The sequence below is a fragment of the Ciconia boyciana genome, chromosome 7 (assembly GCF_034638445.1).
Source record: "Ciconia boyciana chromosome 7, ASM3463844v1, whole genome shotgun sequence".
NCBI classification, from domain to species: domain Eukaryota; kingdom Metazoa; phylum Chordata; class Aves; order Ciconiiformes; family Ciconiidae; genus Ciconia; species Ciconia boyciana.
Window position 1 is genome coordinate 65,155,978 of NC_132940.1, and position 16,418 is coordinate 65,172,395.

Sequence of the window (16,418 nt, forward strand, 5' to 3'; positions counted from 1 at the left end):
GCACTCTGCGACGTGCTGTGCAGGCGGGAGGGAGCGCATCCCTGGCTCCCCACGCCGCTCCTTCTCCGGGTCAAGCACTCTCCTGGCAGATAGTTTCTATACAGGAACACATTTAATTTTTTTTTTATACCTTGGTGAGCATTAAAAAAAAAAAAAAAAGCAGTCTTAGTGAAACGAAGCCCTGAGCGAAAGGAGATTATAGCTCCTAGGGCTTTGTGCGAAAGGTGGGAAAGGGACCAGTCCTTTCCACTAAAGCAATTATTAGAAGAAAATAATGTCTTCCCATGGGAAAACCCAGCACTTGTGGCATCACCGGGTGGTATTTTGTCTGCCAGGCGCAGGCAGCATGAGCTGGAGGGACGGGCAGGGATATCCCCGACCCTGCAGTGCTCACTGGGAGGGACCGGAGCAGCCGATGTGCTTGCAGGAGTAAGGATTACACGTGTGAGTAAAGTATGGATGACATGTGTGAGCAAGTGACATTCAACTTCCAACTGTCAGTACCACAAATATTTGCTTGCTACCACAAACTTGCTTGCTCCAGTTCCTGAATCCGTGGGGAATCACAGAATCGTAGAGGTTGGAAAAGACCTTTAAGATCATCGAGTCCAACCGTAAACCTAACACTGCCAAGCCCACCACTACACCATGTCCCCGAGCACCTCATCCAAACGGCTTTTAAATACCCCCAGGGATGGGGACTCAACCCCTTCCCTGGGCAGCCCCTTCCAATGCTGGACAACCCTTTCGGTGAAGTAAAATTTCCCAATATCCAGTCTAAACCTCCCCTGGCACAACCTGAGGCCATGTCCTCTCGTCCTATCACTTGTTACCTGGGAGAAGAGACCGACCCCACCTCTCTACACCCTCCTGTCAGGCAGCTGTAGAGAGCGAGGAGGTCTCCCCTCAGCCTCCTCTTCTCCAGGCTGAACCACCCCACGTCCCTCAGCTGCTCCCCATCAGCCTTGTGCTCCAGACCCTTCCCCAGCTCCGGTGCCCTTCTCTGGACACGCTCCAGCCCCTCCATGTCTCTCTTGTGGTGAGGGGCCCAACACTGAACACAGCATTCGAGGTGCGGCCTCACCAGTGCCCAGTGCAGGGGCACGGTCACTGCCCTGCTCCTGCTGGCCACGCTATTCCTGATACAAGCCAGGATGCTGTTGGCCTTCTTGGCCAGCTGGGCACACTGCTGGCTCATATTCAGCCGCTGTCAGCCAACACCCCCAGGTCCTTTTCCACCAGGCAGCTTTCCAGCCACTCTTCCCCAAGCCTGTAGCGTTGCCTGGGGTTGTTGTGACCCAAGGGCAGGACCTGGTACTCGGCCTTGTTGAACGTTGGCCAAGGGAAGCTGACGGTCCCCACTCCAGCATTTGCCTTTGCACGCTCGGACCCTCTTGCAATGTATGTGCTGTGCGTGAGGCTGGGCTGTGGCTGTAGCTCTGCTAACTGCAACCGGTCGATGGGCAAAAATATGGGTCATGCAGAGAGTTAAAAGATTTAATTTGTGACTATTTTTAAAGTAGATGTAACAAATTTTGTTTTCATTTTAAAATAGTCAAAATAGAAATTTCTGGATTTGGTTTGATTAGAGCATGAAAGAAACATCACATTGAAACTGTTAGAAGCTGTATAATTATATGTAAGCTATTTCCAGTTCTTTTCCCGAAGCTCGTGTGATTGCTCAGGGGAGCAGACTCCCCGTCGGGTCCCGGGAACCTGCGTGCGTTGGCCCACTCCTGCCAAGGAACGTGGAGAGCTGCATTTTGCCCACATGCAGAGAAAGCAAAAAAAAGCCCCAGTGACAGCCGTGGGGCAGGTCGGGCTGTGCTGTTCCGTGAAGCAGAATAATCCCCCATTTCCACGGGCCAGGGCGAGCGCGGCGGCACCGGCTCCACCGCAGAGCCCAGGGATGAGCGTCGGGGTGTGATACGGGAACGCCGGGCACCGCGGTGGTTGTGCTGTGGTTGGTGCCTGTTGTCACGGGGGGGATGTGCAGGAACCAGCGGTGGGTGGCAATGGGGATGGGGAGGGGACGCCTGGCACCCCGACACATGTCACCGAGAGCCCTTCGTGAGGATCTACCGCTTCACCGCAAGTCGAGGGAGAGCTGCTGCCCCGGGAGGTTTCCCTGCCTGTGCTTGGCTTCGCCTTGGCAGCGATGAGGCTTCGTTCATCGCAGCCCCGTCAACAAGGGTGCGGCGGCATGGTAGCACCCAGAGCCCTCTGCCCCAGCAGCCGGGAGGAGCAGCAGTCGTGGTACCCCACACCCGGGAGGAGCAGCCCTCCGAAATCAGAAAGAGCAATTCGGAGAGCCGTGAGCTGCGCTCACACATGTTGGATTTTACTTTTTTTTTCCCTTGGGTGTGTAATGATTCTTCCCTTGAGCTCATCTCATGGGTATCATCTCAACCTCCGTCATCTCTCAGCATAGCCTGGCACACGTATGTCAGTGCCCGTGCGGAGCTGGCTAGGCACTGAACACCAGCACCGGCAGCCGGGGTGCCAAGAGGAGCTGTGCTTCGGTACAACCACTTCCGAAGCAGCTCGAACCCCTTCCTATACTGCCAATATCTCCTTTTCAGTTGCAGTATAGCAGGCCTGGGATCGTCTCGATCCCCAACTCCAAAACCCTAAGGGTCGACCTCGCGTCTCCCCTGGTGCTTTCTGCCGGCAGCTCCAGGTAGGGCCCTTCTCCCCCGCTGCGGTGTAGAGCACATTCTTTACATCTTGCCCTGCCCGGACTGGCCCAAGGGCTACTGCATGAACTACCTCCCGTTTAATTTGTTCAAAGGCTTGGCGTTGCTCAGGGCCCCGATTGAAATCGTTCTTCTTCCGCGTCACTTGGTAGAGAGGGCTTACAATCAGACTGTAATTTGGAATATGCATTCTCCAAAAACCCACAACGCCTAAGAAAGCTTGTGTTTCCTTTTTGCTAGTTGGTGGAGACATGGCTGTTATTTTGTTGATCACACCCATTGGGATCTGACGACGTCCATCTTGCCATTTTATTCCTAAAAACTGGATCTCCTGTGCAGGTCCCTTGACCTGACTTTGTTTTATGGCAAAACCAGCTTTCAGGAGGATTTGGACTATTTTCTTCCCTTTCTCAAAAACTTCTGCTGCTGTATTGCCCCACACGATAATGTCGTCAATGTATTGCAGATATTCTGGAGCTTCACCCTCTTCCAGTGCCGTCTGGATCAGTCCATGGCAAATGGTAGATCACCCACCCCTGGGACAACCGATTCCAAGCGTACTGGATGCCCCTCCAAGTGAAAGCAAACTGCGGCCTGCACTCTGGTGCCAAAGGGATTGAGAAGAACGCATTAGCGATATCAGTTGTAGCATACCATTGGGCTGCTTTTGACTCCAGCTCGTATTGAAGTTCCAGCACATCCGGCACGGCGGCGGTAGCATGACTTCATTCAGGCCACGATAGTCTACTGTTGGTCTCCACTCTCCATTAGACTTTCTCACTGGCCATATAGGGCTGTTAAAAGGTGAACGAGTCTTACTGATCACTGCTTGGCTCTCCGGTCGATGAATCAGCTCATGGATGGGAATCAGGGAGTCTCGGTTGGTGCGATATTGCCTCCGGTGCACCGTTGCGGTGGCAATCGGCACCTGTTGTTCTTCAACCCTGAGCAACCCCACAACAGAAGGGTCCTCTGAGAGACCAGGACTAGGGGGGCCCTGCCTCCAGCCCCCAGGAAAGGGGCAACCGGGTTTACTGGACTGTGTGGATTCGATGGCCTGGCACATTGGACCCACAGGAGTATAAGGCTCTAGTAGACACTGGTGCACAGCGTACCCTACTGCCATCAAGCTATACAGGGGCAGAACCCATCTGTATTTCTGGAGTGACATCCCAGTACTGGAGGCCGAAGTGACCCTAACTGGGAATGAACAGCAAAAGCACCCCAGTGTGACTGGCCCAGAGGCTCCATGCGTCCTTGGCATAGACGGCCTCAGGAGAGGGTATTTCAATACGTGCTACGAAGCCCTAACTGGCAGGGAGCAAAGGCTTTGCAGCTAACCTGAAGAAGCTGCAGTTCACGTATTTGTGGAGCCGTGAGGGCCTCCAGGGCAATGCAGGGGTCAGTCACCCAGCCACAACCGGGCTCGCCGTTTGCTCCGTGCCGGCTGACATCTGGGTCCTCCTGTGCTGGAAGAGGAAGCTGCTGCTCGTAAAGAAACTTGCTGAGCGCATAAGCGTGGGGCAGCCCTGTGTTCCACGGCGTGGGTGGCTGTGGGACTGGGACATCACCCTAAAGACATCCTGCAGAGGGGAATTGGTGCGCTGGGGACAGGGTCACAGCTGAGGTATAGGGTGCAGCAGCTTCTGCAGAGAAAGGGGACTTGGACGGGGAGGAGCAGCGGTGATCGGGTGCTGCAAGGCTGGGCAAGGACCGGCAAGGACTGGCAAGGACCAGCAAGGACCGGTACTTTCAGGTTGGGTATTTTCCTCCCAGGCCAAGGCAGCATCTGTGTGTCCCAGCACCAGGGCAGCCCCTGCCCGTCGACTAGCTTGTTATTGCTAGCATAGAGGAGAGGTAGTATGGAGGGGAGAAAATGTATGGTAGCGCTATAAATGAGTCTTCTGCCATCCCCAGGTATCTGCTTGTGGTTTTGATTAAGAAAAAAGTTGCAATATTGGATTTTATACAGAGTACAGAAAATTAAATGGGGTCTCTTGAAAGCACGTGCCTTGGGCACTGTGAACTGCAACGAAGTCAACCTTGTTTCCCCAAGCTGGAGCTGGGTGTTCACTACGAGAAGCAAATTCAAACCTGGGGAAGAAGAAACCCTGCGTTTGCCAGGGCCTGTGGCACTTCCAGGTGCTGTCCTTCCCTTGGCGAAGGCGCTGAGAGCCCAGAGGCTTCATGTTCCTCATGGCTCCATCCAGCTGCTGGCCCTGCGAGGGCTTTGCAGGAGACCCAAACCATTTCCAAGTGGGCTGTACTAAGCTGCAGGTTGCTGGCGTGATGTTGAACTCAAAGGCACCCCAAATATGACTGCACAACCTCTAGTCACATCTTCCAACCCAAAACATCTGCTCCAGGCTCTTGACCTGTGCACGGACGTGGGGGCTGGCGTCTCTTTTTCTCCCCAGACCTCATGTTCCAAGGCAGCAGGAAGGTGCTGGACGAGTGGTCTGACACAGTGACGTGGATCCCTTCCCCACTCCCAAAAATAGATCTCCGGGTGGTTTTGGAGCTGCAGAGCTCTGCAGAGCCCATTGCCAGCTCTTATTCTTGCTTTGGGAGGTCGGTCCTCCGCAGCCCTGGGCGCCGGTTACTCCGGCAAAACTCCCTGAGGGTCCCATGGGAGTTTTCCGAACCAGCGCCTGCTCGGGGGTGTCAGCCCTACCTCCAGGGTGGGCTGAGGCCAACACCTAGGATAATTCCTCCTCCCACAGCTCTGCTGGCAGTTTCACTGACGGGCAGCGGAGGAGTGCTGAGCCGGCTGCCTGGAAATGGCTGCTGCCCGCACGCTGTCAGCTCAGGAGATCCACGTGAAACCCTGCAATTCCCTTTTTTCATACAGCTGTAGCTATTTCACTTTTCTTTTGAAGGCATGTTTCTTCCCCAGGCGTGCTGTCCTTAGGAAGCTGAGGGGTAGGTGGGTATGGCAATGACTGGCATGGTGGCCTGGCTCTGCTGCTGGTCTTTCATGGCAATCGCTCCATCAGCAATAGAGCCAGCATCCCAATTTGGCATCAAATACTAAAAGTCATGAACTAGAGGAGGCTGTGATGGGTCAGAGCCTTTTGGATGGGTCAGAGAACTGGGATCATTTGTTTTGCACAGATCCTTCCCCCCACACACAATCAAAAGACTTGAAAAATTTTAAATACTATTTTACCCCTAAGAAGGAGCTGATGGTTGGTGTAAGTGAAGAGGGAAGGTCTAATCCTACCGAGGTGACCAAGGAAAGCTGCTTTAGCACAAGACTTGGTACTTGCTGGCAAAGCTGCCGGCGGCTTTGCTGCCAGTGGCCCTGCCCGGCGTGCAGGATGTCCCCAGTCACCTCTGGGGCAGCGGGCGGAGGACGAAGGATCCCGCACTCAGGGGTTTCGCTTTGCTTTACAATAAGAAGGAAGAGAAACTCCCTGAGAGCAGGCGTAGGCTTCTGCAGGGAAGCGAGTGCGGACCGTAACACCCCCCCGCCAACGGCTTTTCCTTGGGGATGCCCTCTGCGAAGCTGAGCCTCCCGCGGGGCTGCGCGAGAACAGGTTTGCTTTAAAGAGGTAAAAACCAGCTCCTTCGTGCTAATCACCTCCCCCGGCAGCAGTGCAAAGCACCGGGGAACGTCCTCGAGCGGGCTGGGAACCGGGACCTCGCAGGCGGCATGCACGGGGTCGTGTCCCACCGACCCAACCCTTCTCGTCCGAATCTGCACATGACTTAATTCTCTCAAGTTCGTTAGTGCTTGTCCTTTGAAGGATGAAATAAGAAAAAATAAAAGGCCGTGTGCATGCTCCGCCGTGGTTTCACATGCTCACGGTCCGTGGCGGGACCCGTGTACCCAGCGAGATGGTGGGCAGCACGCCCCGTGCACGGCGAGCACTGCTCCTCCGTGGCGGGGAGCTGCTGGGTGGGTTCACAAAAAAAAGGAGGAAAACAAAAAAAAAATCAAAGGGGAACCCAAGCCGCAAGGTTTGTTTGAGAGGAAGCATCTGGCTCATAAAGCATGTCTCTTCCCGAGGGCTGCTTTAATGTCAGCGGGATGTTCTCTCAGACATTAGAATGATTTTTCTTTTTTTCTTTTTATGCAACATTTCATGCTTTTCAAGCACAGGTGAGTTTAGGACCAAGCGACAGACTTTAAAAAAATTAAGAAACATTATGTTGTGAGACCAGCTGGAGGCAGGCAAGGAAAAGCAAGCTGAATTTCCCCTGGATGGCCGGGACTGGCTGAGGAAAGGGGTGCCAGAGGGGAGCGCGATGGGGACAGGCCATGGCACGCCGAGGAGCAGGTCCTTTCCTGCCCAGCTATTCAGGCAGCGTGCAAAAAAAAAAAAAAAAAATTGCAAATCTGAAATATGAGCTCCCAAATTGTTTCCAAGCTGCACCAAGCTCTGTGCCTGTCCCTTGCGCCAGTAGCTGGGGCTCTCCGTTGGGTGAAGACCTGCCGTGAGTGGTGAGCCCGGCAGCACCCCGTGATTTCGGGACCCCCTGCCCAGACCACAGCGGTGCCTGGTGCCCATGGAGCAGGCTGAGCACGACGGGGCCAGGCAGGGAGAAGGGGGTGATACAGAGATCACACACGTTGCCCCAGCCATGCCAGCCAGGGGAGACAACACATCCGCAGCCATTTATCACAGCTCTGCAGCCTTCTTTTATTCCCCCCCCCGCTATGAATTATATACGAGTTTGCTGGAGGCCCAGTGATCCCTGGAGGCAGCATCACTGCAGGCAGCTGCTAACGCCGGTGGACATTTACCTGCTCCAGCCCATCCGACATACCCTGCCCTTTCCTTCGGCTTTTTACTCATTTGAATGCTTTCCCCAATTAAATGCAATTCCCCCCCCCCCACTTATAAGTGAGGGGCACCGGGCATGGGGGCTGCTTCAGGCACCTGACAGTTGGACGCCAAATCCTGGTCCCTGGGGTGGAGCAGTGGCCGCTGTCATAACAGAAGCTGCTTATTACTGTCCCTGCTGAGCTCACCCCCCCCGAAAGCAACCTTCTGACTGAGAGCCCTCTGAGTCTCCTTCGGGGAATTCAGCTCCAGCGTTACAGTACTGATACTGCGAGTCCCAAGTGGAACCGCGTAAATGCCCCATTCATGGAAGGAAAAAAAAGGTCCAAAAAAAAAAAAAAAAAAAGAAAAAAAGGCAAAAAAAGCAAGGCAGAACAAAACCCCCAAATTCTCCCCAAGGATGGGGCTCCCAAAAATCCCATGCTGTGAGGAGCAGCTATTCCCCATGGATATAGAGAATTAACTACAGCCAAGTGCAGCGGGTGCATGGCGGGCAGCAGGCTGGGTGATGCGGGGAGCTTGTGGGACCCCAGCCCCGTAGCCCCGTGCGTATGCAGGGCGGGGAGGTGTTTTTGCTGACTGCAGCAGGTATTTTTGGTGACTTCTGGTCTCGGGAGGTACTTTTGCCGTTGCACGCAGTGAGCTGCAGGCAGCCTGCAGAAGGAAAACACTGCGAGACTTGGCATCCCGTGCGAGATGGTTTATGTTTGGTGGGGTCAAGGGAAGGAGGAACCAAAAAGCCACCCAGGAGGATACAGGAGACTCAGAAAGTGGGACCGATACCCAGAAATAGGTGACAAAATACACATTGCCCGTGACAGGGGCGGCAGCAGCAGCTCAGAAACCACACAACACCTTTCTCTTTTAAAAACATCATTTAATCCATTAATTCCACAGCATTGCCATCATACACACCGGCACGACACCTCGGTACACGGGACGCAGAGCCAAGGAGATGCAGTTACCCAGAAACATGCTTTTTCTTAAGAAAAACCCCAATTCCCTAAGAGCGTAAGGGGGAAAACCAGTGGTAGGTGACTGGAATAACTAGTTCTTTTCAGCAAGTTAAAGGCACTTAGCAAGGGAACGAAACTCCGGCCCGACCAGGCTGCCTCACCCCGCTGCCCCACAAGCTGGACCCTGGCAGGGGCGATGCCAGGGATGATCCGGGGCGGCTGCGGGGAGCATGGGGTTCCCCGGGGCACCCGGGGGCTTTCTTGCCTTTTTTTTTTAAAGCTGAGAGCAAACTTTTTGTATTTGGGGCTTTTGCTGTTCATGCTTTAAATCCGGCGGCCAGCACCTCCTCACCGATACCCAAACAGCCGCTTCTGATGGAGGCACTGGCTCCGCGCCCCATGGGGACGATTTTGGCCTCAGAGCACTGCAAACGCGGCATTTTACAGAGCAGAAATATAAAACCCAGCAGGTCTCCCCACGTGCAGGCCAACAGCATCAAGCCAACCAAGAGCTACAGGGAAACTAACACCACCCCCCCACCCCCCAATACATTTATTTTTTTCTGCATAGATTCAAAAAAAGCAAAATAAGAGGAGTTTACATCAGCCCTGGTCTGCAGGCGAGGGCTCTCCAGCCTAACCCGTCCCAGCATCTTTCTGCAAAAGCCGGGGCAGGCAGAGCTCCCTGCTCGGGGACGCTGCCCAGCAGGGACAGGGGACACGGCCCCCCACGGGGCTGCGGGACAGGGACTGTCCGCTGGAAACCCCGTAGAGCAACTCAGCTCCAGGGAAAGAAAAAACATCCCCAAGTTAAACCAACCCCCCCTCGCCCACCCCAGCCCCACCAAACCCCGCCGAGGGCTGGAGCTTCCATAACCTGCACTTTCTGCAAAAAAGAAGGGGGGGGGGGGAAGAGTAATTTTATAAAATACATTCTTGGCGGGGGATGAAATTTTAATGCAGCTCAGGCTTTTCTGAAAACACCCTGAATAAGTCATTAGCCAGAGCCTTCACTAAGATGAATTTGCCCCCGAGGAAAAAAGAATTAAAATGTAAAAAGCTGGTGCGCGCGACATGCGTGTCTGCTGCTGGCTACGGCCGGGCGGCCTTAGGAAGGGGATGGCCGAGCTGTTTCAGCGTTAAATCAAATAAATGAGGGATGGAGACAGACCTGTTAGTCTGCCGGTGTCCCTCCTCCTGTACGCGCAGAGGAGGACGCATCCAGCACTCAGCCGATGAACGCAGCTGCTAACGGGGAGCCCAGCCCAAAGGCAGAGAGGTGAGTAATTACCATATATAATACATTTAATATGCTGCTTAGAGTTTTAACATAGGGTTTGTTTTATTTCTGACATTGGTGAGTCATTTAAATATTTAGCCCAGACAATAAAATATGAAAAAAAAAAAATCTACAGTATGTGCCTGCCGATTCTAACAATAGTCACAATATTAGGGTCCAGTGAATGTTATTATAGAAGAATCTCTTAAGTCCATGTCACACATACATTATGAACTTACAAATAAATAACTCTACAAAAATCCTGCCTTCTCTCCATAACTTCATGTGATCGGCAAAAAAAAAAAAAAAAAAAGGCTCTTTCTGGTGATGACAAATTAGGAATTGCACATTTAGTTCAAGGAATACATTACTGGTGCATCACCAAAGTCAACCACTAGGCAACAAAAAGACGTATCATATGAAACAATTTTTTAAATTTTTATTTTACATATTTATACATAAAACTTTCAAGGTAACTCTCTGAATCCAACCGAATGTTAATAGCACATCTAAAAATGAATGTCAGGTAGTCAACATTCACAAAATGTTGAAAACTGATTAAAATATACATATTACTGAAAGCTACAACTTCACTACGAGGCAGGCATGTATTTTTTTTGACTTGTATAGCACCGTCAAGTACAGTTTCTTTATTTTAAAACTACAGTGAAGAATAAAAAAGTAGTCAATGGTAAAATATCATTCAACTGAAAATCTCTAAACGAACAAAAATAAAGTTAAACTACCCTCTCTTCTCACCCATGATTTATAATGTTATAAGTACTGTACATTTTTTGTAATAATATTATTAAAATGCCTTGATATTTAGTGGCACGAGTAAAAAAATTAAAATAAATTAAGAAGCAGAGGCCAATCACCGGACATAAAGCTTCAGACATGGTCAATGACTAACACTGGTTTTCTTGCGCGCCACCGTGGACATCAGCGCTTGGACACACACAGAAGCAAAATGAAGTCTCGCTCGAGCTCTGCTCCCGGGGCTCCGGGGTTCATTTTGCCGGCATCTTCTCTGCCATGTGCTTCTGCTGACTTTCGGCGTGTCTGTTGGGGAGGAAAGAAGCCGCGTTATTCGCTGCGGGAGGGGAGGAGGAAACCCAAGCCACGCGCAGGGCTGTGCTCCGGGCCAGCATCCGCGCCGCTCTGGCAGCCAACCAAAAATGACGTTTCCCCCGAGGAAAAAAAACAGGCACCGGGTGAGGGACGTGCGGTATCTGCCTGGGCTCCTTCCTGGCGAGAGGGGACCGGGAGGTGGGCGAAGGGGAGAGGAAACCCTTCTCCGGAGCGGTTTGGGGTCAGCCGGGATCGTTTCCTCCCCTCCTGCCCCCAAACAACGCCGGGATGGGGACAGCCGGTGCCCCCCAACACGCACCAAAGCCCCACCATCCTGACCGACCTTCCAAATAATTTCATTTACTAAACTGCCGTTAATCGCATCTAGGAAGCGGAAGCAAAGCGTTTCCCGAAGCACAGAAGGAGAAAGAGGTGCGAGGTGGTGTTGACGTTTGTCTACTGACCCAGCTCGACCCCCCCATCCCAAATCCCCCCCTTTCATCACTTGCTCTTCGTTAAGGGAAGCGGTGACGGGGTCTGGCAAGACTCAGAAGTGACAACCCGCCTGCTCGTCCCTGGGGCCACCATCCCCCGGGCAGCACGAGGACTGCTTCCCAAACCCCTCATGGCCACCCCAGCTGGCAGAAACTTTTTCCAGGCAGAGCACCGCCACATCTCAACGAGCTGCTCTGCAGCGCCGCGATATTTTAAAAGAGAAACAAATTTAGGCCGTATTTTTTGCAAGCTTAATGCTTCGGTTCTGAAACCGCAGTCCTCGTGCACTGACAATAACCAGTATCATCTTTTTCAGCTTTTTTTTCCCCCAAAGCTTTCAATACCTTAGTGTTTCTGCAGTGCATCACTAGTTACCTCCACGGAAAATGCTTCTTAAGCCTTGCTGCCCGGGAGATGGAGTCCTTTAGGAAACCCACCTATATTCTGCGAGGCTTTCCGTTTTATCGGCTATTGAACATGAATATTTAAGAGGCTCAGAAATTCTCCTGTCGGTCAAGTCCTCCTGACGGCAGAGGCAGATGGGCTGTAGCTCGCCCCAGCGAGAGGGGTGGGGTGACACGGGGAGCTGCTGGGATTCCCCTTGGATGCACTGGGGCTTTGCAGCATCACTCCCTCCCAGGCTCTTTTCAGCCTTCGGAAAGGGAAACACCACTTCAAGAGCATGCACCAACACCTGCAGGTGGGGAGCTCTTGAAAGCCGCTGACGGTCTCCAGACCCCAAGTGCCTTGATTTCTGGTTTTGGAGGAGAGCGCGGCGTCCTGCTCCCCTCTTCACATACAGCACTCGGCAGAGAAACACATGCCTCGCAGCCAGCAGCGTTACTTCTACCTACCTTTGACGGCAAAGGCTTTCCTACTGAAATTCTGCTAAAAGAAAACCCCTACGCACTGCTGACGGTGAGCTGGGACCTGCGAGAAGAGAGAAAGAACTCGAGGAGCCTCCTTCACCTGGTCAGGTCCTCGATGTCCACCAGCATGGCATCCTGCTCCGTGTGCAGCTCGTCCCGAATGAGCAGCAGCTGCACCAGCTCCTCGTTCAAGCCTGGTAGCGGGGAGAAAGGGGGTGAGTTTGTGATGTCCTGGGGAACCCCGGTTTGGGATCCGTGCATCATCCTTTCCCACCACGTTACACGTAAGCTGGTGTGGAGAACCAGGAGGGACCTCCCCAAAGGACGCAGGTTTTCTAGGATAAACTGGGAGCCCCTTGCCGCTGCACATAAGCAGTTCCTCTCTTGAAATAGCTTAATGCAGCAGCAAAAATAAAGATTAATTTCTCCCATTTTTGGAGTCAGGTTCAGCTTTTCAATTCCCTGCGGCAATGCAGAACACGCCGCCCACCCGCCCTGGTTTGGGGTTACTGTCCAAGCCGGCCCCTCTGCTCAAGAGGGATGTTCGTGACATTGGATTCTTGCTCAGGGTTGTGTCAAAGAGTGGGGAAGAAGAAGAAAACAAAAAGGACGATGTGAAAAATAAACTGTGGGCACGGGCTCCCCTGAAGGCTGTACCTGCCCATCACTCACTGCCAGAGCTGCTGTTTAGACTGTTAAATACAGCTATACGGGTTTAACGCCTCTTCGGTTTGGGAAGCAAGCTCGGCGTTAATGACATTAACACTTATGCTCCCATACTTGGGTTCTTTCTAAAGTGAGGCTAATTAATGAGCTTTTTTTTTTTTTTTTTTGCCTTTGCAGCACAAAATAACAAACCAAGACTCAACAGCGCAGCTCTGCATCCTCAGCAGGGCTGCTTCCAGAGGCGATGCCAATTAACCAACACGAGTAGGGAAGGAGCAGCACGGCAGCTCCCAAGCAACCTTTTTTTTCACCTACAGCCACCAGAGAATCACAGAATCACAGAACCGTATAGGTTGGAAAAGACCTTTAAGATCATCGAGTCCAACCATAAACCTAACACTGCCAAGCCCACCACTACACCATGTCCCCGAGCACCTCATCCAAACGGCTTTTAAATACCCCCAGGGATGGGGACTCAACCCCTTCCCTGGGCAGCCCCTTCCAATGCTGGACAACCCTTTCGGTGAAGTAAAATTTCCCAATATCCAGTCTAAACCTCCCCTGGCGCAACCTGAGGCCATGTCCTCTCGTCCTATCACTTGTTACCTGGGAGAAGAGACCGACCCCACCTCTCTACACCCTCCTGTCAGGCAGCTGTAGAGAGCGATGAGGTCTCCCCTCAGCCTCCTCTTCTCCAGGCTGAACAACCCCAGGTCCCTCAGCCGCTCCCCATCAGCCTTGTGCTCCAGACCCTTCCCCAGCTCCGGTGCCCTTCTCTGGACACGCTCCAGCCCCTCCATGTCTCTCTTGTGGTGAGGGGCCCAACACTGAACACAGCATTCGAGGTGCGGCCTCACCAGTGCCCAGTGCAGGGGCACGGTCACTGCCCTGCTCCTGCTGGCCACACTATTCCTGATACAAGCCAGGATGCTGTTGGCCTTCTTGGCCACCTGGGCACACTGCTGGCTCATATTCAGCCGGCTGTCGACCAACACCCTCAGGTCCTTTTCCACCAGGCACTTTCCAGCCGCTCTTCCCCAAGCCTGTAGCGTTGCATGGGGTTGTTGTGACCCAAGTGCAGGACCCAGCACTTGGCCTTGTTGAACCCCATACAATTGGCCCCAAGAAGAAGAGAAGTCTACTCCCGAAATTGTTAATGAATTAATTAATGGGAAGACGGAGATCCCTCGGGGGGAAAAAAAACCCTGGATCTTTTGGAGAGAGCGAAGACAGATGAGGTGGTGGGGCACTGTCCCTGCAGGCAAACGCAAGGACCCGTGAAACACAGTGAAGCACTGCAAGAGTGGATTTACCCCGGGATGTTTGCTAAACTGAAGGGTTTCTCCACTTATGGATGGTTTCGATGCCATGGCGTAACATCACATGAAGACGCAGCCATAAAGCCATGAATGGCAGGTGCTTCCAGGACAGGCAGACTTCCCAAGACTATTTTTACCCGACCAGGTTTTGAGTTATGAGTGGAGCGTTAGGTGCTGGCACAATGCTACAACCCTCCTCTTTCGGAGGCAAGCCAACGCTGTAGGAGAAACTGAAAAAAGGACAGAAAAAGGCTGAAGGAGCCAAATCTGGAGAGAACTCCATCTCCAGCTTCTGCGGTGCGTCTCTTCCATATATTCCTGTTATTACACATTGATCAGCATTTCTATGTGTATCCTGGAGAACTGTTCTTAATTAAATGGGACAAACCAAAGAATAATTAAGCAAGTATCACTTACTTTCTATCTGTGAGTGGAGATCATTGACTATCACTTGTAGCTGCCCGATAGTCATGTCTCTTAGATCAGTGGGTTTTAAACTTCTCTTCATCAGGCATTCACTTATATGAGGCATATGTGGCAGCTGAAAAGAAATTTTCAGTTTTTTACTGTTTTCTTCAAATTACTTGTATTCCTGAACAGCAGCAGTTTGCATTGCAGGCATCCCCCTCTCACAAGCCTGCATCAAGGACCGCCACTGAAAGTACCAAAACGAGCTGAAACATCTACGCAACGTTTGACCCAAGTCTTCAGATCTACCAGCATCAGTGGCAGATTGACGCAAGGGGAGGCGGCGGCTATGGAGAGTAGCGTTGTACCAAGGCAGGAATGCTCCAGCTCGGGATGAGACGGGCTGAGCAGACTACGCCTTAAGGATGAGCGTGCATCATGTTGTTGCCAGCCTCAAGGCAGTAACCACCTTCACACTTCATCATCTCATTCCCTGCATCCATCCCGCTCCCGCAATGCCCCGCTAAGACAACCCGTGTTGACCCTCCAACTCCTGATAGCCGGTCCCTATCTCCACTGCTCCTCTGCACGTCTACAAGCACCGTGCGCAAGCACTGCTGGCCACTGTATGCGTCTCGACAAGCAAAAGCAAACTGCAAAAGGGTTGCTGTTACCCCCTCGCGCCGTCCCACGGCCCCCACTTACAAGATCTGCTACCGGCGATTTCTTCCTGTTCTGCTTTTCCACCTCGACCTGCATTTTGGCCATGGGCTTTGCCATAGCCAAGGCCATTTTGGCTTCAGCTTGGAGTTTCTTTTGCCTGGTGAGGAAGTCCATGTCGTCGAGGGACTCCGATTCTTCCTCCGTCGTGTCTCTGTCAGAGTAGGACGAGCTCTGCTTGCTCTAGGGAAGCAGACACGCAGCCGTTACAGCACTGCTGCCCCAACCGTGCCACAGCAAAGAAGTTTGCTGTTAACTTAACATATCTTTGTACACTTACAAGTGGTATAATTTCTACAGAAAAGGTGAAGAGCACAGATTTTTTTTTAATTTTAACCCACAAGGTTATCTTTAAAAATCAGAGTAATTCCCAGATAAGCCCCCTTGACTTTAATAGCAACTTGAGCACTTCAAATGGACAGAGGAGCCAACCAGATAAAGAGGGACAGACTGGTTAAGCTGGAGGAAAACATCTGGGGCAAGGATGTTCTGTTCACAAAGGAAAAGAGAGGAGAGGAAAGCTGGTGGGAGCTGATACGGTGTCATATCCATTACTGCCCTGATAATTATCAGATCTAAAAAGAAAGGGAGGAAGGAAGGAAAGGAAGGAAGGAGGAACACCTTCACACGAAGGCATCTGCTCTACAGCAGCTCTGTGCAAGCCAGGGGGCAATTTGCTCTCTGCCCCTCAGCATCTTGCATTTCTTTTACTGATGGCTGAAGACGCTGCTCCGGGGTTTAGCGTTGCTGTTTTAACAGGAGCAGCTCTTCATCAGCTTCCGTTATGGATGGCCTCACGGTGTCCATGCTCCAGACTCTCTGCGGGATGGATTCTTGGACCTACCATGGGCGACAACGGCGTGTCCAGGCTAGTTTCTGTCTTGCTGTCGTCGGCGTCGCTGTCCTTGTCGCTGCCGCTGTCGTTCACGAAGCAAATCTGCAGGTTCATCCCACTTTGTAGTCTGCGGGGGCAAAGGGAGAGGTGACACCGCAGCCCCCTCGCGCCGGCTCTCCCCGCCGCGCCGACGGGTTGCACGGGCAAGATGCTGGAGCACCGTCAGCAGCGAGTCGTTCACCTTTTGAGAGGATGCTGTTGTCCTGCTGTTGTATTGGCCTCAGGAAAATACAACCATTTTCACTTTTTTCCAA

At 52.4% G+C, this 16,418-nt stretch overlaps 1 protein-coding gene across 3 annotated transcripts in view; it reads right to left on the reverse strand.

Annotated features, from left to right (window-relative positions):
- Window positions 1-10,146: 10,146 nt before the first annotated feature.
- The window catches only part of SCHIP1 (schwannomin interacting protein 1), a 43,628-nt gene continuing 37,356 nt past the window's right edge, over window positions 10,147-16,418 (reverse strand). For 2 of the 3 annotated variants that reach the window (XM_072867021.1, XM_072867022.1), the window contains exons 3-7: window positions 16,114-16,231; window positions 15,255-15,452; window positions 14,559-14,682; window positions 12,257-12,350; window positions 10,147-10,783 (exon numbers count right to left, since the gene is read on the reverse strand). In XM_072867021.1, coding sequence (XP_072723122.1) covers window positions 10,732-10,783; window positions 12,257-12,350; window positions 14,559-14,682; window positions 15,255-15,452; window positions 16,114-16,231 — 586 coding nt within the window. In that variant the 3' untranslated portion in view covers window positions 10,147-10,731. Of the gene's footprint in view, window positions 10,784-12,141; window positions 12,351-14,558; window positions 14,683-15,254; window positions 15,453-16,113; window positions 16,232-16,418 lie in introns of all 3 variants that reach the window. The other variant, XR_012043340.1, reaches the window with a different exon arrangement.